General features: G+C 34.6%; 1 protein-coding gene across 4 annotated transcripts in view; it reads left to right on the forward strand.

Moving 5' to 3' along the window:
• The window catches only part of LOC105220469 (electroneutral sodium bicarbonate exchanger 1), a 268022-nt gene that overhangs the window by 76261 nt on the left and 163810 nt on the right, over positions 1 to 27951 (forward strand). For all 4 annotated transcript variants that reach the window (XM_054227256.1, XM_054227255.1, XM_054227254.1 and 1 more), the window contains exon 3: positions 25292 to 25420. In XM_054227256.1, the coding sequence (XP_054083231.1) occupies positions 25292 to 25420 (129 nt within the window). The remainder of the gene's footprint in view (positions 1 to 25291; positions 25421 to 27951) is intronic.

Consider the following 27951-nt stretch of genomic DNA (forward strand, 5'->3'; position numbering starts at 1 on the left):
ACTCGCAAAAATCAACTCATATGATTTTACTCATGCGCGCAGCAAGCGGCACTTTTTCTGCACAGAACACTTTGACTAAAAATAACAACAACAAACAGCATAGAAATGGTTACGGTACATGCAGTCGTAACGCTCACATCGTGTCGTCTCATAATCGATCAACTCAAATTGAACCGAATGATGCTTTCGTCAACACATGCTCATTTTATTGAAGCTGGCTTTTGTTCAGTGAGTTAAATTAAGTGAGAAATTTTGAACCGAGGACTCAAAATCCTCGGAATGATATGTACGGCAAAATGAGTTGATTTTTACTCATCTGTTTTTTCAGTGAGTTGAGTTGAATGAAAAAGTTCGCGTATGAGTAAATCAAGAAAATAGTGATTTTTGCAGTTCTGTTCTGAATTCCTTTCTTTCATCTAATTTCTTCACTTTATAATGTGTATATAAGGAACCAATGATAATCGTCTGTTTACAAAGTGCAGTTGAAGTGAACTCAAGTGCAATTTTCGGTGGAAAAGTCTAAATAACATTGTTAAACTGAATGCGAAACCGCATTTTTGTGCATTAAAGAAAAGCACAGAGTCCTGACGCAAATTGAATATATCTTCACTTTTGTGGTTTGGGGAATCTGATAAAAAGAAAACAAAACTACTTAAACGTTTCGTTAGTTAACAGAAAAATTATAAAAATTATTTATGAACAAATAAGGAAAGGCTAAGTTCGGGTGCAACCGAACATTTTATACTCTCGCAATTTATTGAAGAAATTTAACCAATACATATATGCGGAATAAAGCTCACCGTATTTTTGAAAAACCTATAATTAGGTATATGGGAGCTAGGAGAAGATACTTTTGAAAACCCTACAATGAGGTATATGTAAATGTTATGACCCGATTTTAATAATTTTTGGAACAGAGACACACTGTCAGAAGAAAACAATTTCCTCTGAATTAAATTGAGATATCTGAGAGATTTACCCATATTTTCGGTTAAAATTTATCCTTAGGCGCTGAGTTCAACATGTTCGATATCTGGGGCCTTGAAAAGTTATGGTCCGTTTTCGAAAATTTTTTCACAAGTGAAGCCAGAGATGATATGCACTAATTGTGTAAAGTTTTATTCTGTTATCTTCATTGGTTCCTTATGTTTACATTATAAAGTGAAGGAATAAGATGGATTTCAAAATTGAGTTATAAGGAAAGTAGTAATGGTTGTAAACCGATTTCGCCCATTTTTTGTCAGGGTGTCAAGAAAATATTATATACCGAATTTCATTCGAATCGGTCGAGTAGTTCCTGAGATATGGTTTTTGACCCATAAGTGGGCGATGCCACGCCCATTTTCCATTTTGTAAAAAAATCTGAGTACAGCTCCCTTCTGCTATTTCTTCTGCAAAATTTAGTGTTTCTGACGTTTTTCGTTAATTAGTTAACCCACTTTTAGTAATTTTCAACCTAACCTTTGTATGGGAGGTGGGCGTGGTTATTATCCGATTTCAACAATTTTCATGGTGTGTGGTGGGGTATGTAGGAGACCCGACTGCAGAAATTTTGGTTTATATAGCTTTATTAGTTTGCGAGTTAAATACAAATAACCGACTTGTGGGCGGGGCCACGCCCACTTCCCCAAAAAAATTACATTCAAATATGCCCCCTCCTAGTGCGATCCTTTATTCCAAATTTTATTTTCATAACTTTATTTATGACTTAGTTATAGCTCTTTATGTGTTTTTGGTTATCGCCATTTTGTGGGCGTGACAGTGGTCCGATTCTGCCCATCTTCGAACTTAACCTTCTTATGGTGCCAAGGAACACGTGTTCCAAGTTTCATTAAGATATCTCAATTTTTACTCAAGTTACAGCTTGCACGGACGGACAGACGGACAGACAGACATCCGGATTTGAACTTTACTCGTCACCCTGATCACTTTGGTATATATAACCCTATATCTAACTCGTTTAGTTTTAGGGCTTACAAACAACCGTTATGTGGACAAAACTATAATACTCTCTTATCAACTTTTGTTGCGAGAGTATAAAAATAAACGTTATTATAAATAGAGACAGTCGTACTAAAGAAATAATTATATGTACAATCAGCTGTTCTCTTCTTGCAATTACCAGCTGTGACTAAAGCTGCATTCAGGTTTAATAAATACAGAATAAAAAGTTTTACTCTCAACTGCATTACCGACCAAACAACAGGTTTCCAAGTAGGGAAATAGCTAAAAACAAAAAAGAGCTGGACCTCTACATGCGGAGGCGCCGAGAAACCGTCTAAGCTCGTTTACAGTAAATAAAATTAGATAATTACAAAAGGCTAACTCTCTTTTAAATCAGAGACTTAAAACTTTATAAGCGTTGTGTAATCAATTACACAAAGATAACATAGCACTCAAAAAAGAAAACCAAGAACTGAAAGCCAGTAAAAGCAAGCTCGATGGTAGAGCACCAAAAACGAGAAATGTAAGTGTTGATGAAGTATAAGAAACGGATGAAGACGAACTAGCTAAAGAAACTGAGTGGATACTGAAAAAGAAGCGCTCTTCAAAAAAACGTAAAGCTGATAATTCCCTAACAATTAATAGCCCTTTGGAAAATAAAAATAAAGAAAATGCGGCCATTAATGATACCAAAACTCACCGACCACCACCAAATATAATACAGGATGTTAAAGATTTCAATAAATTACATTCGGATGTTACCGCTATAACAAAAAAAATTTAATAAAGCTTTTGAGTAGCGGTGCTTACAAACTAAATACATTTGATGCTATTGACTATCGCACAACAACAAAATTCTTGTTAAGCGAAAATATACCTTGGTTTGCCTTCGAGAGCAAACATAACAGGCCAGTAAAGGTAATGATAATAAATTTACACCACTCATGTGATACTTAATCCATTTTGAACGACCTTAAAGATCAAGGTTTTAATGTGTTAAATGCAATTAACAAACTTAAGTGGAAGACTAAAGAACCGCTAGATATGTTTTTAGTAGTATTCGATGCTAACGAGGATATTAAGAAAGTTTATCAGATCAAAAGCATTCTTAATACTGTTGTCAAGGTTGAGCCTATCAAAGTCGCTAAATTAATCCCTCAGTGCAAAAAATGTCAAGCTTACAAAAAACTTCTGCCGTAAGGCATCGAGATGTGTAAAATGTGGAAGCAAACATCTTACAACTGAGTGCACCAAAGCCGAAAAATATCCTGCCAATTGTTGCAACTGCGGCGATTCTCAACCTGCAAGGTACCGTGGTTGTGTCGTTGCAAAATAACTACAAAAAATAGAGACAATTAGAGAGAGGGCTAAGTTCGGGTGTAAATGAACATTTTATACTCTCGCAATTTATTTATTTAACTTTATTTATATTATATAATACACAATTTGACCCACATATTCGTCATATATATTGTATAGAGTCCATTGAAACCATAATATTAGGTTAGAAGCACCGAGGTCCTCGTGTTCGATATAAGGGGCCCTAAAAACCTATGGTCCGATTTCGGCGATTTTTAGAATGGGGCTGCCACACTATTAACATAGTGTTTGTGCAAAGTTCTGCATCGATATCTTCACTAGTACTTACTTTATATATTGTAAAGTAACCGATTCAGATTGTCTTCAAAGTTCTGGTATATAGGAAGTAGGCGTGGTTGTGAAGCGATTTGGCCTATTTTCACAACATATCATTGGGATGTAAGGAAACTATTACAAACTAAGTTCCATTGAAATCGGTCGAGTAGTTCCTGAGATATGGTTTTTGACCCATAAGTGGGCGACGCCACGCCCATTTTCCATTTTGTTAAAAAATCTGAGTGCAGCTTCCATCTGCCATTTTTTATGTGAAATTTGTGTTTCTGACATTTTTCGTTAGTGAGTTAACCCACTTTTAGTAATTTTCAACCTAACTTTTGTATGGGAGGTGGGCGTGGTTATGATCCGATTTTTTCATTTTTGGACTGTATTAGGAAGTGGCTAAAAAAAACGTCTGCAGAAAGTTTGGTTTATATAGCTCTATTGGTTTGCGAGATATGTACAAAAAACAACATATCATTGGGATGTAAGGAAACTATTACAAACTAAGTTCCATTGAAATCGGTCGAGTAGTTCCTGAGATATGGTTTTTGACCCATAAGGGGGCGACGCCACGCCCATTTTCCATTTTGTTAAAAAATCTGAGTGCAGCTTCCATCTGCCATTTTTATACTCTCGCAACCTGTTGCACAGAGTATCATAGTTTTGTTCACATAACGGTTGTTTGTGTCACCAAGAAATATAAGAGTTAGATATGGGGTTATATATACATAAATGATCAGGATGACGAGTGGATTTGAAATCCGGATGTCTGTCCGTCTGTCCGTGCAAGCGATAACTTGAGTAAAAATTAAGATATCTTAATGAAACTTGGAACACATGTTCCTTGGAACCCTGAGGAGGTTGCTTTCGAAAATGGGCAAAATCGGTCCACTGCCACGCCCACAAAATGGTGGAAACCGAAAATCTATACAGTGTCATAACTAAGCCATAAATAAAGTTATGAAAATGAAATTTGGAAAATAGGATCCCATTAGGGAGGGGCACATTTGGATGTAATTTTTTTGGAAAAGTGGGCGTGACCCCGCCCCAAATAGGTTTTTTGTATATAACTCGCAAACCAATAAAGCAATATAAACCAAACTTTCTGCAGTCGTTTCTTTTAGCCATTTCCTTATACAGTCCAAAAATGAAAGAAATCGGATAATAACCACGCCCACCTCCCATACAAAGGTTAGGTTGCTAGGTTAGGTTACTAAAAGTGGGTTAACTCCTTAACGAAAAACGTCAGAAACACCAAATTTTACATAAGAAAAGGCAGAAGAAAGCTGCACTGAGATTTTTTTACAAAATGGAAAATGGGCGTGGCGTCGCCCACTTATGGGTCAAAAACCATATCTCAAGAACTATTCGACCGATTTCAATGAAATTCGGTACATAACACTTTCTTGACACCCTGATGACACGGGTGGAATATGGGCGAAATCGGTTCACAACTACGTCTACTTCCCATATAACCCAATTTTGAATTCCATCTGATTCGTTCACTTTATAATGTATTCATAAGGAACCAATGAAGCTAGCGGAATAAAATTTTACACAAATACTGTATTTGAGCTGTGACATCACTTGTGGAAAATTGTCAAAATCGCACCATGACTTTTCAAGGCCCCTGATATCAAACATGAAGAACTCAGTGCCCTCATTCCCCAGTGTCATTCCCTCTGAATTTTTTTCTTATAACAGTTTCTCTCTGTACCTGAAATGGTAAAAATTGGGTCATAACCTCCCCCAGATCCCATATACCTAATTATAAGTAATATTAAATTAAGTGAGCGTATAGTCTTCGATACGTTGTATCTTGGTGGTGAAAACGAGTGAAATCGGTTTAGGAATTACCTCAGTCCCCATATACTATTTATGATGATTTTCGTTATTCTATTGAACTTTATGCCGAATATATGGGTCGAATTGTGTTGTCTTTATAAAATTACATCAATAAATTGCGAGAGTATAAAATGTTCGGTTACACCCGAACTTAGCCCTTCCTTACTTGTTTATGTGAAATTTGTGTTTCTGACATTTTTCGTTAGTGAGTTAACCCACTTTTATTAATTTTCAACCTAACTTTTGTATGGGAGGTGAGCGTGGTTATGATCCGATTTTTTTCATTTTTGGACTGTATTAGGAAGTGGCTAAAAAAAACGTCTGCAGAAAGTTTGGTTTATATAGCTCTATTGGTTTGCGAGATATGTACAAAAAATTTAGTAGGGGGCGGGGCCACGCCCACTTCCCCAAAAAAAATAACATCCAAATATGCCTCTTCATAGTGCGATCCTTCATACCAAATTTAATTTCCATAGCTTTATTTATGACTTAGTTATGGCACTTTATGTGTTTTCGGTTTACGCCATTTTGTGGGCGTGGCAGTGGTCCGATTTGGCTCATTTTCGAAAGCAACCTTCATATGGTGCCAAGAAATAAGTGTGTCAAGTTTCTTAATTTTTACTCAAGTTACAGCTTGCACAGACGGACGGACAGACAGACATTCGGATTTGAAATCCACTCTTCACCCTGATCACTTTGGTATATATAACCCTATATCTAACTCGTTTAGTTTTGGGTGTTACAAACAACCGTTAAAAAAAATTAGAATACTCTCTTTAGCAACATTTGTTGCAAGAGTATAAAAATAATGGTAAAACAGTTGAAGAGAATGTCAATGCTCATGCAAAAAACCCCGTTGCGTACAATAGAAGGAGGGAAGTAAGACCTTCCATCAACTTCAAAACTTACATTTGCGCAAATGGCTAAGCAAGGTCAGACAAATACAGTTCAAAAAAGTAGACTTTATATCAAATTCTGGATAAACTAAACGAACAATACAAATTATTTAAGTCTATAAATCAGCGGCTCAGCGCTCTTGAATACCATATACAATTTATTGATGAATCTATGGATCGCCAATGGTCTTTCCAAAAGTAAAAATGAATTGAACGTTATTTTAAACGACAGAAATATTGATGTATGTTTGTTGTCCGAAACACATTTTACACAAACTCCGCACCCAGCAAACTCAGCACGAGGGGAAGCATTGTTTTAATCAAAAGTATTATTAAACATTTCGAAGAAGCTCAGATTAAGACTGAAGAAATTCAAGCTACAGCAATTTCAGTAAAAATGCACAGTCAGTCAGTATACTTAATTGCTCTATATAGTCCGCCCAGGCATAATATCAAAACTGATACTTATACGATTTTATTAAAATAATATGACGGAAGGTACACTGTGACCTTAATGCAAAACACACTCAATGGGGATCTCGTTAAACCTTCAAGCGGGCGCGCATAGTCGAATCGACCGCGCTTAGTACATTTACGTTCATAATTCAGTTTAATAATTTTTTTTTTTTAATAACTTTAATTACTTTTTCGACAAAATAGACTTTAAGGACAATGATAATATATCTAAGTACAAATAAGTAAATAATTACTGAATAATTAGTGCTTATATTTCTTTTATTCATCCCAAACGTCTTTTCGGTTACGCGCGCCAGTTAATTCATAAACTTATGAATGGTTTCAAAAAATATAAATTCTTTTGCTGAATGTGATCTTTATTCTTGCAAACTACATACTTAATTGAACATGTTTTCGTATTATCCTATGTGTTATATACTATTCATTAAGTTGATAACATATCCATGTTTTGTGGCTTAGGTCTAAAGTCTAATCTTATAATTTATTGTAAACAAGTGCTTATTTTGCGGCCTATGCATGTCTTGTATTCAGATATGAGTTCAAAATCTTGTTTTGATACTCTTGTTTATTTGATTAGGCAGAGCTGAGCTGGCATTATCAGCGTTTCTCATATACTTGTGTATAAGTGTCGTTGATATTGGTATTAACTCTCCTCTCTCTTATAAAAAAAAAAACAAAATGTCCTCATTTTTATAATGTAAAGTTGGCTGTGAGTTTTTGAAGTTCGTGTAGTTTCTTTCTTTCTTGAGTGACTTGTAGTAGTTTGATTAATTAAGTTGTGTCCAAATTATCAGGATTATAATTCCAAAGGTTGTAATTGTGTAGCAAAAAGTTTGGATCGGGTGATCTTCGAATGGAATGAGTAGTTTATGTAACTTCCGGATATTCGTAAATTTAGTTTCTTCATTGGAGTTGATTACTTCATCAATTGTTATGGTGCCTTCATGTTGGATTATCTGCTTTATTGTATCCTGTATGTTTGTGTACTTTCGTCCATTTATTTTAATGGTGTCATTGAACTGGATCAAGTTTACTCCTGAGATAGTTTCGTTATTAATTTCATATTTTCCATCTAATATTATATTACCATAATCTAATACTGTGATATTTGCATTTGTTTCTTCAATAGTTTTACAATTCGCTATATATTTGTCTAATATACATATATTTGCCATGTAGATAGCTTAACGATGTTATTTTAAATAATTTAAATTTTTACGTAATTAAAGGATATTTATAAATGATTACATATTTTATATCCATACTTATAGATTCTCCTTGTAGATTTGTTACTGGCCTATCAGTTGTTTTGTTGGTCTGCGCTCGTATTTTTATACTCTCGCAACAAAAGTTGCTACGAGAGTATTATAGTTTTGTTCGCATAACGGTTGTTTGTAACACCCAAAACTAAACGAGTTAGATATAGGGTTATATATATCAAAGTGATCAGGGTGACGAGTAGATTTGAAATTCGGATGTCTGTCCGTCCGTCCGTCTGTCCGTCCGTGCAAGCTGTAATTTGAGTAAAAATTAAGATATCTTGACGAAACTTGGCACAAATATTCTTTGGCACCATAAGAAGATCAAGTTCGAAAATGGGCAGAATCGGACCATTGTCACGCCCACAAAATGGCGAAAACCAAAAACACATAAAGTGTCATAACTAAGCCATAAATGAAGATATAAAAGTAAAATTTGGAATAAAGGATCGCACTAGGAGGGGGCATATTTGGATGTAATTTTTTTGGGGAAGTGGGCGTGGCCCCGCCCACAAATCGGTTATTTGTATTTAACTCGCAAACTAATAAAGCTATATAAACCAAACTTTCTGCAGTCGGGTCTCTTACATACCCCACCACACACCATGAAAATAGTTGAAATCGGATAATAACCACGCCCACCTCCCATACAAAGGTTAGGTTGAAAATTACTAAAAGTGGGTTAACTCCCTAACGAAAAACGTCAGAAACACTAAATTTTGCAGAAGAAATAGCAGAAGGGAGCTGTACTCAGATTTTTTTACAAAATGGGAAATGGGCGTGGCATCGCCCACTTATGGGTCAAAAACCATATCTCAGGAACTACTCGACCGATTCGAATGAAATTCGGTATATAATATTTTCTTGACACCCTGATAACTCGGACAAAAAATGGAAATCGGTTTACAACCACTACTACTTTCCTTATAACTCAATTTTGAAATCCATCTTATTCCTTCACTTTATAATGTAAACATACGGAACCAATGAAGATAACAGAATAAAACTTTACACAATTAGTGCATATCATCTCTGGCTTCACTTGTGAAAAAATTTTCGAAAACGGACCATAACTTTTAAAGGCCACAGATATCGAACATGTTGAACTCAGCGCCTAAGGATAAATTTTAACCGAAAATATGGATAAATCTCTCAGATATCTCAATTTAATTCAGGGAAATTGTTTTCTTCTGATAGTGTGTCTCTGTTCCAAAAATTATTAAAATCGGGTCATAACATTTCCATATACCTCATTGTAGGTTTTTCAAAAGTATCTTCTCCTAGCTCCCATATACCTGATTATAGGTTTTTCAAAAATACGGTGAGCTTTATTCCGTATATATGTATTGGTTAAATTTCTTCAATAAATTGCGAGAGTATAAAATGTTCGGTTGCACCCGAACTTAGCCTTTCCTTACTTATTGTTCATAACAATTTGAACAGTTTCGTGCAAAGTTTTTGATTTGTTTCGCCATATCGGGCCAAAAATATTGTTGTCTAATTTCCATCGCGTTAATTTTCTCATTTCTATGCGCTCGGTTATGTATATTTGTTATAATTTCCAATTGATTGTTTTTGTCTGTTATGTCTTCGACTAGATTTTGTGCCTTTTGTGGTACTGTCCAAACTGGTGAGTTATAAGGACTTCTACTAGGTTGAATTATATTATTCTTTAATAATTTTTTTTATTTCTGAATTGACAAAATCGTTATCTGCGTACGGATATTGGTATTGTTTCGTCCAAACAGGTTCATTACTTTCTGTCCTAATGGTTGCTTCTATTGTTGTGGTAAATGGCAACTTTTCTGTTTTATTATTTCTCCTAATTATTTCTCTAATCTCCTCTTCCTAATTTTTATTATCATTTGTGTAATTTATTTTTTGATTTTTGTTTTTATTTGTATATTTTAGTTGTAGTGACGTGAAATCTATTTCTGCATTTAATTTTTCCAATCCACAAAATCCTATTATCATATCAAAATCTTTGATATCTTCTAGTTCAAAAAATGGTAAATCATGGCTTAACAGATGTATTATTTTTATACTCTCGCAACCTGTTGCACAGAGTATCATAGTTTTGTTCACATAACGGTTGTTTGTGTCACCAAGAAATATAAGAGTTAGATATGGGGTTATATATACATAAATGATCAGGATGACGAGTAGATTTGAAATCCGGATGTCTGTCCGTCCGTCTGTCCGTCTGTCCGTGCAAGCGATAACTTGAGTAAAAATTAAGATATCTTAATGAAACTTGGAACACATGTTCCTTGGCACCCTGAGGAGGTTGCTTTTGAAAATGGGCAAAATCGGTCCACTGCCACGCCCACAAAATGGAGGAAACCGAAAACCTATACAGTGTCATAACTAAGCCATAAATAAAGTTATGAAAATGAAATTTGGAACATAGGATCCCATTAGGGAGGGGCACATTTGGATGTAATTTTTTTGGAAAAGTGGGCGTGACCCCGCCCCCAAATAGGTTTTTTGTATATAACTCGCAAACCAATAAAGCTATATAAGCCAAACTTTCTGCAGTCGTTTCTTTTAGCCATTTCCTTATACAGTCCAAAAATGAAAGAAATCGGATAATAACCACGCCCACCTCCCATACAAAGGTTAGGTTGAAAATTACTAAAAGTGGGTTAACTCCCTAACGAAAAACGTCAGAAACACCAAATTTTACATAAGAAAAGGCAGAAGAAAGCTGCACTGAGATTTTTTTACAAAATGGAAAATGGGCGTGGCGTCGCCCACTTATGGGTCAAAAACCATATCTCAAGAACTATTCGACCGATTTCAATGAAATTCGGTACATAACACTTTCTTGACACCCTGATGACACGGGTGGAATATGGGCGAAATCGGTTCACAACTACGTCTACTTCCCATATAACCCAATTTTGAATTCCATCTGATTCGTTCACTTTATAATGTATTCATAAGGAACCAATGCAGCTAGCGGAATAAAACTTTACACAAATACTGTATTTGAGCTGTGACATCACTTGTGGAAAAATTGTCAAAATCGAACCATGACTTTACAAGGCCCCTGATATCAAACATGAAGAACTCAGTGCCTAAGGTTAATTTTTCACCGGAAATATAGGTAAATCCCTCAGATATTTTAATGTAATTCATTCCCTCTGAATTTTTTTCTTATAACAGTTTCTCTCTGTACCTGAAATGGTAAAAATTGGGTCATAACTTCCCCCAGATCCCATATACCTAATTATAAGTAATATTAAATTAAGTGAGCGTATAGTCTTCGATACGTTGTATCTTGGTGGTGAAAACGAGTGAAATCGGTTTAGGAATTACCTCAGTCCCCATATACTATTTATGATGATTTTCGTTATTCTATTGAACTTTATGCCGAATATATGGGTCGAATTGTGTTGTCTTTATAAAATTACATCAATAAATTGCGAGAGTATAAAATGTTCGGTTACACCCGAACTTAGCCCTTCCTTACTTGTTTTATGTATTATTATTACTAGATTACATGATGTATTATGTTTTACTAGATTACATGATGGAATATCCATGCATTGATTTTGTCCATACAGGATCTATTGATATACTCTTACCTATTCTGCATTTTTATACTCTCGCAACCTGTTGCACAGACTATCATAGTTTTGTTCACATAACGGTTGTTTGTGTCACCAAGAAATATAAGAGTTAGATATGGGGTTATATATACATAAATGATCAGGATGACGAGTGGATTTGAAATCCGGATGTCTGTCCGTCCGTCTGTCCGTCTGTCCGTGCAAGCGATAACTTGAGTAAAAATTAAGATATCTTAATGAAACTTGGAACACATGTTCCTTGGCACCCTGAGGAGGTTGCTTTCGAAAATGGGCAAAATCGGTCCACTGCCACGCCCACAAAATGGTGGAAACCGAAAATCTATACAGTGTCATAACTAAGCCATAAATAAAGTTATGAAAATGAAATTTGGAAAATAGGATCCCATTAGGGAGGGGCACATTTGGATGTAATTTTTTTGGAAAAGTGGGCGTGACCCCGCCCCCAAATAGGTTTTTTGTATATAACTCGCAAACCAATAAAGCTATATAAGCCAAACTTTCTGCAGTCGTTTCTTTTAGCCATTTCCTTATACAGTCCAAAAATGAAAGAAATCGGATAATAACCACGCCCACCTCCCATACAAAGGTTAGGTTGAAAATTACTAAAAGTGGGTTAACTCACTAACGAAAAACGGCAGAAACACCAAATTTTACGTAAGAAATGGCAGAAGGAAGCTGCACTGAGATTTTTTTACAAAATGGAAAAAGGGCGTGGCGTCGCCCACTTATGGGTCAAAAACCATATCTCAAGAACTATTCGACCGATTTCAATGAAATTCGGTATATAACACTTTCTTGACACCCTGATGACACGGGTGGAATATGGGCGAAATCGGTTCACAACTACGTCTACTTCCCATATAACTCAATTTTGAATTCCATCGGATTCGTTCACTTCATAATAAATATATACATTAGGAACAAATGAAGATAATATATATATCATCTGTGGCTCCAATTATAGAAACATTTTCGAAATCGGACTATAACTTTTCAAGGCCCCAGATATCTACATGAAGAACTCAGTACCTAAGGTTAATTTTTCACCGAAAATATCGGACTTAATTGATGTCACAAAAATGATACGCCCCTGAATCTTTAAAAATGTAAAACGATGTGCTTTTCCCGTAGATCTGTTGATCCTTCTCCCTATGTAATAAATAACTTCAGTTTACTTTTGCTTTAGATCACTTACATTGGGAATCAAGATTGAATCTTCCTCTGTATACTAGTCGTTTAAAACTTATAAATCTACCTACACTCACTAGTCGTAGGGAAATACTAGGCATAATATTTCTAGTAAAACATCTGAATGGTTCAGTTTATAGCTTTTTCCTTTTGTCTGATATCAAGTTTAATGTCCCATTTCGTTCATCAAGGCAGTTTAGACCATTACTTTAAAACATACATTAAAATCTTCGAGAACAAATTTTGAGTTAAACGATTCATTCCGCCAAATATGTTATTATTTTTTTAATTCTCATTCCAGCACATTTGACCTGTCTGATTCCATCTTTAGCATTAAAAAAACTATTTTGTCTTCGCTTAATAAGTAACATTAAAATATTTAACCTTTTGTTTTTGTAAATTTTAAATCTTAGCTGTTGAAATTTTTTCTATCTGTAGCGTAGCAGTTTGATATCTCGACGCTTAAAAAACTCTTGCCTTTCATGACTCGTCAAATTCCGCTCGTTTGCGGATTGCGGTTGGGCAGGAGGAGGGTAATCGTTTGGGTTTATAACTTCTCCTAGCTCGCATATACCTTATATTTGGTTATCAAACTTCTTTTGGGCTTAATACCAAATTTAAGTGAGCGTATAGTCTTGGACATATTGTACCTTAGTGGTGAAAATTAGTGACATCGGTTCAGATATTACATCAGCCCTCATATACTATATATGATATATATCCCTATTTTTTTTCATAAATTATCAGCCCTATCCTGTGCACTTGAAAAAGTAAAATAAAATTTTAAAATTTATACAGTTTTTTATGAAGTAAGAATTTTTTTGGTATTCTGTGACAATCTTGATTTCTGTCCAATTATATTCGAAATGAATTGAAAAATTTAATTGAATTATTCTATAACGTAAGTTTTCAAATGCATTGCAATATTTGTTCCAAATAGTTAATAATTTAACTTAAATTTCACAGTACATCCTTTGCGTCAAGTTTTTGATTGTGCGCAAATATACCATGCTGGTCTTATTTTCCATGCTAAAGGTCATTATTTTTATACTCTCGCAACCTGTTGCACAGAGTATAATAGTTTTGTTCACATAACGGTTGTTTGTGTCACCAAGAAATATAAGAGTTAGATATGGGGTTATATATACATAAATGATCAGGATGACGAGTAGATTTGAAATCCGGATGTCTGTCCGTCCGTCTGTCCGTCCGTCCGTCTGTCCGTCTGTCCGTCTGTCCGTCTGTCCGTGCAAGCGATAACTTGAGTAAAAATTAAGATATCTTAATGAAACTTGGAACACATGTTCCTTGGCACCCTGAGGAGGTTGCTTTCGAAAATGGGCAAAATCGGTCCACTGCCACGCCCACAAAATGGTGGAAACCGAAAACCTATACAGTATCATAACTATGCCATAAATAAAGTTATGAAAATGAAATTTGGAACATAGGATCCTATTAGGGAGGGGCACATTTGGATGTAATTTTTTTGGAAAAGTGGGCGTGACCCCGCCCCCAAATAGGTTTTTTGTATATAACTCGCAAACCAATAACCCACACTTTCTGCAGTCGTTTATTTTAGGCATTTCCTTATACAGTTTAAAAATGAAAGAAATCGGATAATAACCACGCCCACCTCCCATACAAAGGTTAGGTTGAAAATTACTAAAAGTGGGTTAACTCCCTAACGAAAAATGTCAGAAACACCAAATTTTACATAAGAAATGGCAGAAGGAAGCTACACTGAGATTTTTTTACAAACTGGAAAATGGGCGTGGCGTCGCCCACTTATGGGTCAAAAACCATATCTCAAGAACTATTCGACCGATTTCAATGAAATTCGGTATATAACACTTTCTTGACACCCTGATGACACGGGTGGAATATGGGCGAAATCGGTTCATAACTACGTCTACTTCCCATATAACTCAATTTTGAATTCCATCAGATTCGTTCACTTTATAATGTATTCATAAGGAACCAATGAAGCTAGCGGAATAAAACTTTACACAAATACTGTATTTGAGCTGTGACATGACTTGTGGAAAACTTGTCAAAATAGGACCATGACTTTTCAAGGCCCCTGATATCGAACATGAAGAACTCGGTGCCTAAGAATAATTTTTCACCGAAAATATAGGTAAATCCCTCAGATATTTTAATGTAATTCATTCCCTCTGAATTTTTTTCTTATAATAGTTTCTCTCTGTACCTAAAATGGTAAAAATCGGGTCATAACTTCCCCCAGATCCCATATACCTAATTATAAGTAATATTAAAGTAAGTGAGCGTATAGTCATCGATACATTGTATCTTGGTGGTGAAAACGAGTGAAATCGGTTTAGGAATTACCTCAGTCCCCATATACTATTTATGATGATTTTCGTTATTCTGTTGAACTTTATACCAAATATATGGGTCGACTTGTGTTATCTTTATAAAATTACATCATTTAATTGCGAGAGTATAAAATGTTCGGTTACACCCGGACTTAGCCCTTCCTTATTTGTTTGATATGTATTTGTTTGTAGCGCCAGAGTCGATCATGATATTCACTTCTTGTTGTGTCGGACCATCCTTGAGTGTAAGGCAAGGTAGTCCATTCTTTAGCCTAAAAAAGTACTCGATGTATCGTCAGCTTCTTCCATGTGTCTGAAGGTTTGTTCTGGTTATTTAAATTATGTTGTTGGATTTCGATAGGTCGTCTTAGATTTTTATTTTCACTAGTTTGTTGTAATCGTATTTCGATTTGTTTAGCACTTGTATAGGTTTGCATTAAGCTTTGTTATTGATTGGATGCTAAGGCTGTTGCCAAATTTTTATTTTTTAATCCTTTAATAAATTGTGTTATAGATTCTGGTTCAATATATTTGTTATTTATTTCTGATTTTAGAAGGTCCACTGTATTTTTAATCAGCTTCCTGTGCAATGTCAATGTGTATTGGAAATAAATATCCAAGTCTTCTGTTGGTTGTTGTGCCAAGTTCTTCATGTGTTCTTGTATTTCATACAGTGCGTTTGGGTCGTGATATAGTGCGTCCTAAGATTTGTGCTATAAAGAGGTTGTAGTTTAGAAAATGTTTACTTAGTAGTGATTTTATTGCGAGTAGTTCTTGTTCATCAATTTTAATCGCGTTATTGAAATTAGGTGTAACAAGTAAGGAAAGGCTAAGTTCGGGTGTAACCGAACATTTTATACTCTCGCAATTTATTGAAGAAATTTTATTAAGATAACGCCCAAATTTACCCATAAATTCGGCATAAATTTTAATAGAATAACGAAAGTCGTCATATATAGATATGAGGACTGAGGTAATTCCTGAACCGATTTCATTCAATTTCACCAGCAAGGTACACTATATCCAATACTATACGCTCACTTAAATTTGCTAAGATATATCACATATTAACCAATACATCTATGCGTAATAAAGCCCATCGAATTTTTGAAAAATCTATAATTAGGTATATGGGAGCTAGGGGATGATATTTTTGAAAAACTTATAATTATGTATATGGGAGCTAGGAGATGTTGTGACCCGATTTTAATAATTTTTGGAAGAAAACAATTTCCTCTGATTTAATTAAATTAGCTGAGATATTTACCCATATTTTCGTTTAAAATTTAACCTTAGGCGCTGAGTTCAACATGTTCGATATCTGGGGCCTTGAAAAGTTATAGTCCGTTTCGACAATTTTTCACAAGTGATGCCACACATCATATATTGTATTTGTGTAAAGTTTTATTTTGCTATCTTCATTGGTTCCTTATGTATATCTTATAAAATGAAGAAATCAGATGGAATTCAAAATTGAGTTATATGGGAAGTTGTCGTAGTTGTGAACCGATTTCATCCATTTTCCACACATGTCATCAGGGTGTCAATAAAATATTATATACCGAATTTCATTTAAATCTGTCGAGTAGTTCCTGAGATATGGTTTTTGACCCATAAGTGGGCGATGCCACGCCCATTTTGCATTTTGTAAAAAGATCTGGGTGCAGCTTCCTTCTGCTATCATTTCTGTGAAATTTTGTGTTTCTGACGTTTCTCGTTAGTGAGTTAACGCACTTTTAGTAATTTTCAATCTAACCTTTGTATGGGAGGTGGGCGTGGTTATTATCCGATTTCTTTCATTTTTGGACTGTATAAGGAAACGGCTAAAAGAAACGACTGCAGAAAGTTTGGTTTATATATGCAAAAAACATATTTCGGGGCGGGGTCACGCCCACTTTTCCAAAAAAATGACATTCAAATGTGCCCCTTCCTAATGCGATCCTATGTTCCAAATTTTATTTTCATAACTTAATTTATGGCTTAGTTATAGCTCTTTATTTGTTTTTGGTTATCGCCATTTTGTGGGCGTGGCAGTGGTCCGATTCCGCCCATCTTCGAACTTAACCTTCTTATGGTGCCAAGGAACACGTGTTCCAAGTTTCATTAAGATATCTCAACAGACAGACGGACAGACAGACATCCGGATTTGAACTTTACTCGTCACCCTGAACACTTTGGTATATATAGCCCTATATCTAACTCGTTTAGTTTTAGGACTTACAAACAACCGGTATGTGGACAAAACTATAATACTCTCTTTAGCAACTTTTGTTGCGAGAGTATAAAAATTTCTTTTAAGGTTTTTGTTAGATAGTTAGTGTTTTGATATTCAATAATGTATCTGTGATACTTTGGAAAAGTCGTTTGTGTTTCTTTTTTATTTCGTTTAGTTTTCTTTAATATGATTTGATTCTTAAATGAATTTATCGTTTGTTTTGCGTATGTATAGTTTTCGTTTGGTGAACTACGTGTCGAGTGCATCGATTCTATTGTTGAAGTGTTAATTTTTTGTCTTGATAATGCATCTGCTACTACGTTTTGATTTCCTGGTTTGTTTACAATTTTTTTTCTCCAGATTCTTGTATAAAATTTTTCCATCTTTTTAATTTTATATTTGGATTTTTGTCCGAAATAGAAAATTGCAATGCCTGGTGATCAGTGTGTATAGTTAAATCTGCTATACCGTAAATATAATTCCTAAGTTTTCCTATAGCCCATACTATTGCTAATAATTCTTTTTCCGTTGTACAATAATTCTCTTCTGTTTTTGTTAATGTTCTTGATATGAAAAATATAGATTTCTTTTCTTGTGATAAAACTCCTCCTATGGCGAAATTACTCGCATCTGTAGTTAAATCAAAAGGTTTTGAGAAATCTGGTTGAAATAGTTCAACTTGTTCTTTTAATTTTGTTTTAATTATTTGTATAGCTTTTATAGCTTCTTTATCTAATTTAATTTCTTTCTTAGCTGACATTTTTTTTACTTGTTATACCATTTTCTCCTTGTAGATGTATGGTTAGTGGTTTTGTTATTTTGCTATATCCTTGTATAAATTTCCTATAATATCCTGCCATACCTAAAAATGACCTTAATTCTTTCAGGGTTTGAGGTATCGGATACTTGTCTAATGTTTCTACTTTCTTAGGATCTACCGTTATCCTATTTTGTGTTATTATATGTCCTAAATATACGACTTGATTTTTAAAGAAGTGTGATTTTTCATCAGAGATTTTCATATTTGCTTTATGTAATGCGCTTACTATTATTTGGATGTGTTTAATATGTTCTTTAGGTGTCGACGAATATATTAACACGTCGTCGATATATACAAACGCAAATTTATTTATATATTCTCGTAGAATATCATCAACACATCTCTGAAATATTGAGGGTGCATTTCTTAATCCGAAGGGCATTCGTATAAATTCATATTTTGCTCCATTTATGGAAAAAGCTGTTTTTTCCCTATTTTTTTTTTATCATAATATGGTAAAATCCTGCTTCTAGATCTATCGTAGAAAAAATATTTAGCTTTACCTAACGCTTGTATTGTCATGTTTATATCCGAATAGGATATCTATCTGTTATAGTTTTTGAATTTAATTTTTGAAAATCTATCACTAATCTTTTCTTGGGTTTTCCATTTTCATCTATACCCTTTTTTGGTACTGTCCAAACTGGTGAGTTATAAGGACATCTACTAGGTTGTATTATATTATTCTTTAATAATTTTTTTTATTTCTGAATTGACAAAATCGTTATCTGCGTACGGATATTGGTATTGTTTCGTCCAAACAGGTTCATTACTTTCTGTCCTAATGGTTGCTTCTATTGTTGTGGCAAATGGCAACGTTTCTGTTTTATTATTTCTCCTAATTATTTCTCTAATCTCCTCTTCCTAATTTTTATTATCATTTGTGTAATTTATTTTTTGATTTTTGTTTTTATTTGTATATTTTAGTTGTAGTGACGTGAAATCTATTTCTGCATTTAATTTTTCCAATCCACAAAATCCTATTATCATATCAAAACATGGCACTGTAGAACAAGTAAATAGAATTACTAACGAAATCAGAAGGGCGTTCGAGTATAGAGAGTACTGTTCTGCTATATTTCTAGATGTGGCTCAGGCGTTCGATGAAGTGTGGCATGACGGGCTTTTATATAAGATTAAAAAAAGCTTACCTCTCGAAATGCATAAAACCTTGGAGTCTTATTTAAAAAATAGAAAGTTTACTGTCAAAGTAGGAGACTTCATATCTGAAGAACGACCAATAAAAGCTGGTGTACCTTAGGGCAGTGTTTTAGGGCCAACTCTATACATAATATATACAGCAGACCTTCCAACAGCTAGTAATATTTTGACATCAACTTTTGCGGATGACACAGCTTTAGTGAGCCGAAACAAATGCCCAATTATAGCATCAAAAGTATTAGGAGCGAATTTGATTTTTGTCGAAGAATGGCTAGCAAACTGGCGTATAAATGTAATCGAACAGAAGTGCAAGCATGTTACATTTTCTCTAAGACCAAAAACGTGTCCGGCAGTTAAAATGAACAATATTTTAGTACCCCAAGCGACTGAAGTAACATATCTTGGTATTCACTTGGATATAAGGCTCACGTGGAGAAAACACATATCGTGCAAAATAACCTGCATGAAGATAAGAGCAGCACATTTAAATTGGCTTTTAAATAAAAATTCAAAACTTGGCCTAGACAACAAAGTTCTATTATACAACGCGGTCATAAAGCCGATTTGGATGTACGGCATCCAACTGTGGGGTACGACCTGTGCAACCAATATCGATATAATTCAGAGATTCCAATCAAAAATGCTTAGAACAATCACGTGCTCACCATGGTATATGCGTAATGAAAATATCCATAAAGATCTTGGTATTCTCATGGTAAAGAAAGAAGTAGAGAACAGCAGAAATAAATATTTGTCCAAACTCCGCGATCACCCAAACCCATTGGCTAATGCTTTATTACATTCTTGTAATCAATCACGTCTAAAAAGAAGAGATATGCCAGCACACTGAGGAGCAACGTTTCACCAAAACAACTCAATCAATTGGTTGAGCTTGTCTAGTTTTAATTAGAATTAAGATTTTATAACTTATTGTTAGGCTCCAAAGAGCAGATTCAATAAATAAAGAATTATATGAAAAAAAAAAAAAAAAATCAAAATCTTTGATATCTTCTAGTTGAAAAAATGGTAAATCATGGCTTAACAGATGTATTATTTTTTTATGTATTATTTTTTTACTAGATTACATGATGGAATATCCATGCATTGATTTTGTCCATACAGGATCTATTGATATACTCTTACCTATTCTGCATTTTTTGATATGTATTTGTTTGTAGCGCCAGAGTCGATCATGATATTCACTTCTTGTTGTGTCGGACCATCCTTGAGTGTAAGGCAAGGTAGTCCATTCTTTAGCCTAAAAAAGTACTCGATGTATCGTCAGCTTCTTCCATGTGTCTGAAGGTTTGTTCTGGTTATTTAAATTATGTTTTTGGATTTCGATAGGTCGTCTTAGATTTTTATTTTCACTAGTTTGTTGTAATCGTATTTCGATTTGTTTAGCACTTGTATAGGTTTGCATTAAGCTTTGTTATTGATTGGATGCTAAGGCTGTTGCCAAATTTTTATTTTTTAATCCTTTAATAAATTGTGTTATAGATTCTGGTTCAATATATTTGTTATTTATTTCTGATTTTAGAAGGTCCACTGTATTTTTAATCAGCTTCCTGTGCAATGTCAATGTGTATTGGAAATAAGTATCCGAGTCTTCTGTTGGTTGTTGTGCCAAGTTCTTCATGTGTTCTTGTATTTCATACAGTGCGTTTGGGTCGTGATATAGTGCGTCCTAAGCTTCCATGATATTGTAGAAGTTGAGAGGTGTGTTGTTGCATTCAAGTAACATATCTGCATGCCCGTGATTCTTATTCTGAAGGTTGTAATGATATTGTATAATTAAAGTGTGTTCTGGAATACTTGGAGTGGTTCCATGACTTTCATTACATGTGACTTCCATATCGTATATTCTTCTTTGTTTCCTTGGAAAATAGGTAATTCCTTTATGACTTCTTGGTATATTGTTGGAGTAGAAGTTTCGCTAGTATTAAGATTTGTAGTCTGGAACATCCGTAATATTAACTCCTTGTCCTTTCTCCTTTCTTCGTCCAATTTCGAGAACGGATTCTGAATGTAGGACATTATGTAGTTTTCAGGAGTGGTAGGGACTGTAGCTGAAGGATTTATGTCCTCGTTAGGCATTGCCCGTTTTGCTCCTTGACTCATTTTGTGAGTGTCTGTCTTCGTTAAGGAAGATTTAAAAATTTTAGCTTAAGGATTTAGATGTCCTTCTTTATGCGCTTCGAAGATTCTTAAGGACGCCGAAGTCCTGTTGTGCGATCTCCTCCTTCCCAGCAAAGAGCGGTTGAGCCCCCAGTTAATTCATAAACTTATGAATGGTTTCAAAAAATGTATATTCTTTTGCTGAATGTGATCTTTATTCTTGCAAATTACATACTTAATTGAACATGTTTTCGTATTATCCTATGTGTTATATACTATTCGTTAAGTTGATAACATATCCATGTTTTGTGGCTTAGGTCTAAAGTCTAATCTTATTATTTATTGTAAACAAGTGCTTATCATGCGGCTTATCTTGCGGCCTATGCATGTCTTGTATTCAGATATGAGTTCAAAGTCTTGTTTTGATACTCTTGTTTATTTGATTAGGCAGAGCTGGCTTTATCAGCGTTTCTCATATACTTGTGTATAAGTGTCGTTGATATTGGTATTAACTCGCCCGCTCCCGTTACAAAAGACCGCGCGCCCGCTTGAAGGTTGACTTCAACAAAAGGTCGAGAACTTCTGAAAGCCATACAAGTTATTGGATGCAATGCTATTTCGACAGGGAGACCCACTTATTGGCCTGTCGGCATTAGGAAATCACCAGATCTTTTTGACTTTTTTGTCATTAACAAAGTATCGAAACTCAATTTACGTAGTGAACATAGCTCAGATTTAAGCTCTGATCAGTCACCGGTGTTACTAAATCTATGTGACAAACCAGTAATTTCGTCCGACACGTCTTCTTTATCTAATAAACATACTGATAGGTATACATTTAAGTCTATACGGAATAAAGTCTATTTTAAGCTAAAACGGATATCGACAGATGTTGACTTATGTAGATTGTGAAGTTGAATCTTTCACGAAAGTAATTCAAAATGCTGCGTGGAATAGTACACCGAATATTCGCGTGAATCTAAGTGGAAACAAATTCCCAATATACATCATAGAAGGTATCCATAAAAAACGCAAACTTCGACGAAGATGGCAGCAAACTTCGCTCTGGCAATCTGCAAGGAATATTAATAAACAAATAAAACATGTCGCACCAATAAAATTAATCGAAACTGAATGGCCAAAAACGAATGCACAAAAAGCTGCAGTATTTGCAAATCATTTGAGAAACACATTTAAACCTAACGATGGACATGAGCTCCACAAAAAGAGATACCGCACAATCTGCGCCAATTACCGTGGGATAAGCCTCCTTAACATCGCTTATAAGGTTCTATCGAGCATACTGTGTGAAAGACTAAAGCCCACCGTCAACAAACTGATTGGATCTTATCAGTGTGGCTTTAGACCAGGAAAATCAACAACTGACCAGATATTCACCATGCGCCAAAGAAGAGAAGACTCGTCAAAAGAGGATCGACACTCACCATCTCTTTGTCGATTTTAAAGCTGCTTTCGACAGCACGAAAAGGAATTGAATTTGGTATCCCTGATAAATTAATACGGCTGTGTAAGCTGACGTTGAGCAATACCAAAATTTCCGTCAGGATCGCGAAGGACCTCTCCAAACGCTGGACAAAATAATACGAGCTGCAGAGCTAAATAGAAAAGGTACAATTTTCTATAAGAGTGTACAGCTGCTGGCGTACGCCGATGTAATCGATATCATTGGAAACTACACCCGCGCCGTTAGTTAGGTTTTTTTCCGCGGTTTAGACAGTTTGGATTCATATTTAAGATTTAAGTCTCCTTTCAAAATTTGTTGTACACGTTGTCTTCGCACTGAGACTAAATTCCAATGCCAATTAGTACGTTCATTTATGGAAGATTTTGGTCCGCTTATGTTTTTTGTATTTCTCGAGTTGCTAAAAAGTTTCGTATGATTTATCGAGCCGTTGTTACGATAAATCATACGATTACTGTTATTGTTTATACTAACAGTACTATGAGCAAAGTATTGTCGTTGATTTTTTGTACAAATTGTGCAAACAGAAAGAAGGCATTAATAAACATAACTGCATACTCAGAATTAAGCTATTGTTTTTTCTTTTGATAATTACAAAAAAAATCCACAAATATCAATCAATTGTCTGAGGTTATTATATATGAAGACTGGAGTAATACCTGAACTTATTTTACTAATTCTGACCATCAAGTTACACCATAAGCAAACTCACTTACCTTCGCAAAAATATAACCGATATTACGAAACAGCCCAGCGGATGTTTGAAAACCCAATATTTCCCACAAGACACATTTTTAGAAGAAAAATGTTCACTCTAAATTTCTTTAAAATATCTTAGAGATTTACTGAAGTTTTCATAATCGATATCTGGGGCCTTGAAAAGTTATAGTACGATTTCAACAATTTTAAAATGACTTATGCCACACCTCAAATGTAGTACTTATGTAAAGTTTTCTTCCGATATTTTCATTGGTTCTTCATTTCCGTATGTATGTATGTATTCAGATGGAATTTAAAATTGTGTTATATAGAAAATAGGCATGAATGTAAACCGGTTTCATATATTTTCCATCCGCAATATCCGTGGAAGCGATAACTTGAGTAAAACTTTAGATATCCTAATTAAACTTGTTACAAATATTCCTTAACATCATGTGAGGGTTGTCTATATAGAAAACGTTTTAAAAGTGTGCGTGACTCTGTCACTAAATAGGTTTTTTGTATGTATCCAATATAAGCTACAGGTCAAAAAGGCACTTGTTCACTTTACAATTCATATATCAAGAACCAATGAAAATACCGGAACAAAACTTTACACAAACGCAGCATTTGTGGCATGGCATTATTAATTGAAAAATTATGGATTTTTTACCGAAAATACCGTTTGATCTCGCAAATATTTTTCTTTCGAATAATGTGTCTCTGTGTCAACAATGTGTAAAATCAGGTCTCCAGCTACCTTATACCTAATAATAGGGTTTTCAAACATCTGGTGGTACTATACCGTATATATCGGTTATACCTGAGACAGACATGTAGTACATATTGTAGTATGCTTCAGAAACCATATGTGTATCACTGGTGTTCCGAATTTTATTTGAAAGCAAATGGTGGTCCGTACTACAATACAGTTCTAGAAATCAAAGAAATTTTGTGGTGTTGTGAAATGTACTACAATAGATCGCATTGAACACGCCGAACGCTTTAAGTTCTTCTGCCACAATCATATGTTTTCTGACATTTTGACATACAGAAAATAAATTGAATTCAAAATAAGATTTGAAAAAAATGTGTGAAGTATATGTTGAGAAGTAATAATTATAATTGAAAATTATTTTTTAAAGATTGATTTCAGTTATATCTAAGCCAGGATCCATCCATTTTAATTATATTTTGCTTGAATTATTTGTATCAGCTGATGGATGAAAACATAGTACAATTCTACATGTGTGTCACTATGCTGGTAAATGGTTTCTTGAACTTTTATTGTGTACATATTGTAGTACGGAAACCAAAGTCTGTCTTAGGCATTAATATGTAATATATCTCAGCAAAATGAACTGAGCTTGTAGTCTTGCATATAATGGAGCTTGCTAGTGAAAAAGAGTGAAGACCGACTACAACCGATCAGGGCCTTGTTCTAGTCCGATATCGGCAATTAGATATTGTTTATTTTCAGACTACAGATATTCTTTGTTTCAAACCAAATGTATGTACATACATACATATATGCCTGTTAACTTTGTTCGACCGATATAAACAGAATTTTTAATATGCTCTCACGCTTTTCTCAATATTTTATTATTATCTTCTAGGTCATCGCCTGCATAGCGTTTATCTTGGTTTACATGTGACTGGTGGTCGCCGTCATTTAGTAAGGCGCCGTAAATATCATATTTATAAAGAAAATCTCGTTGAAAGACATCGTCAAACAGAATTACCAGGTAAGGAAGAAAATGGATTTCAGATTTTTTAATAAGTTGGGAAAAGAAATACGCCTAATTATTGTTCGAGCACGTTTAAACTTCTAAGGAGGGGCATTGTCTCCAGCGTTTGAAAAACTACGCTACTCTCGTAGCATTTCATTTTACTCTTGCTACCGCTCTCACTTTGTCGAGAGCCACAGCATAGCCTAGCATAACAATGTAAAAGTATGTGCTCTACTCTGCTCCGAGTTTTGTTAGGTAAAAAACTATAGCTGGAGCGGGAGCAAAAAATTAAATTTTGCGCTATGCTCTGGCGTAGCGGTAGCAAAAAATTGTAGCACAGCAGAGCTAATGAAAATTTTCATGTGCGACAGCTCTCGCATGTGTTTGTTGCTTTGAAGTTATACTTCTTATACGAGTTCGGAACAGTTACGATAATTGTTGCGCAACAGCAACATTATGCATAAACATACATATGTACATGTTTACATGTCATTGAACAAACACACAAACTTACATTTGTATATGCATGCACGTAAGTTTGTCAACCACCAAAAATTTATGTCGATATGTTTGCATGCTCATACATATTCATACATATTTACGACAAGCCGATTTTCTACCAACAACGCAATGTAGCGTCGCGCAGGCGGCCATAAATTTTTCGATACATCGAATTTTACAGAGTCGTTTCAAGTGATCCCTCCGTAATTATAAATGCGCAAAATATGTATTGGATAGTATTGACTTACTATTAGCAAATATAAATAATTAAATGAATTTAAACATTCTACTAATATATAAATGTACTACAATTGATTTTAGTAAGGATCAAGACATAAAACAATCCATAATAATATGAGTTGGGGACATGGACCTCTTTGCCTACGAAAACGCGACACTGATTACAAGTCTCTGACCAAAAAATTACTATTTGCGGTCATTCGTTGTCCGTGGCAACGAAGATTTTACAAGAAATGTATTACAAGTGCACATATGTATTTACACACATATGCATGTAAACAAATTTACGAACAGTATGCGTATGGTTCTTTTGATTTTTTTTCTTCCGTTTCTGTTTCATTTCTGCGAATTCTCAACTAGTTTATGTGACTTTTGGTTGAAATTCTCTGCGTTTGCCGTTGAAAAGTTAAATCTATGCTTTACAGGATCAATTCTCTTAGCCAGTCTTCATGTACTTTCATGTATTCCTCTGAGAGAAATTTTCATTAGAAATGATCAATGGAAGAAATGATCCTACGACAAAAGGAGGTACGACTATTGATACGGTATTCGCGAGAAATATAGATAAAATAGATGTAAGACATTTCATATCGTATTTTAGTTATCATAATCCAATTGTAAATATTATAGATATCAATCCGTCAGAATCCAGAAATGATAATTGATTTGGACTTTGGTTTGTAAAATGTGCATAATAAATTTATAAAATGTGAATTTAAGAAAGTGTCTCTCGCTAGTTTTCTTTCATACAAAATGATATTCATTTCTTGGAATATCACTAAGAAGTATAACTTCATCCGCTCGTAGGGACTCCACGCATTCTTTTTTTTCTTTTTCTTTAGAAATCATTTCGAAGTATTGCACAGAGCTCTGCAATATACATTGAAGTACAGTAGTTTTCCGAAATAACGAACACATTAATTGTCAGGCCTATTCGTAACATCGAATTTTTTGTTATTTCGAGTAGAGAGGTATGTTTTTTCTATAATTTTAAGCTTTTTTATAAAACTCAACATACACTACGTTTATGTTTCATTTCTACTCGGTTATATTATACACGGGTAAGTTCAACCAACATGCATAAACACTTTTTCACCACGAGTTAAATGATCTACTCGGATAGAATATACACATTTTCTTTACGTATGTAGACGAGTTAACTCGGATGCATAAACGGATTTAGAGTTAAGTTGAACGTCAAATCAGCTGATTTTTTGTGCCGGTGTATATTGTTTTGACAAATTGCATATACAGGGTTCCCGTATTGCCAATTTTTCGCTAAAAACCGGTTATTGGTTACTTTTTGGCACCGGTTTTTTTGTGGCCCACCCGTGGCACTGTGGGTAGTCGGATGGTGTGCCGAAAACCGGGTTTTTGCAAAAACTTCGACGAGTGGGTAGTCGGTTTTCATAAAAAACCGGTTTTTTTGGTCGGTCAGTGGTCGCTTTTGCTCGTGCATTTCTGCCCGAACACTTCTCAACTGATTTATGCCGCACACCCCTTATATCTGGAAAATACGGACATATGTATAATACGTGGCAGCCCTCAATTAAATTCAATTCAGAATTTTCCTCGAGTAGAGTATTTGCCGTTTATGCTTATAAGCTTTACCCATGTAGAATATAACCGTGTAGAAATGAAGCATAAACGTAGTAATATTTTCAATTTTCACATTTCTTTTGAATTTTCTCATGTTATATGTTTAATTCTGGTTCGATGTTATTTGATTTTTTCTCTTTCTTCATATCTCTTCTTCATGTTGTTCGTTAAACCGAGTACTTACAAATCTCCGATGCTCGTTATTT

This window comes from Zeugodacus cucurbitae, chromosome 3 (assembly GCF_028554725.1).
Source record: "Zeugodacus cucurbitae isolate PBARC_wt_2022May chromosome 3, idZeuCucr1.2, whole genome shotgun sequence".
NCBI lineage: Eukaryota > Metazoa > Arthropoda > Insecta > Diptera > Tephritidae > Zeugodacus > Zeugodacus cucurbitae.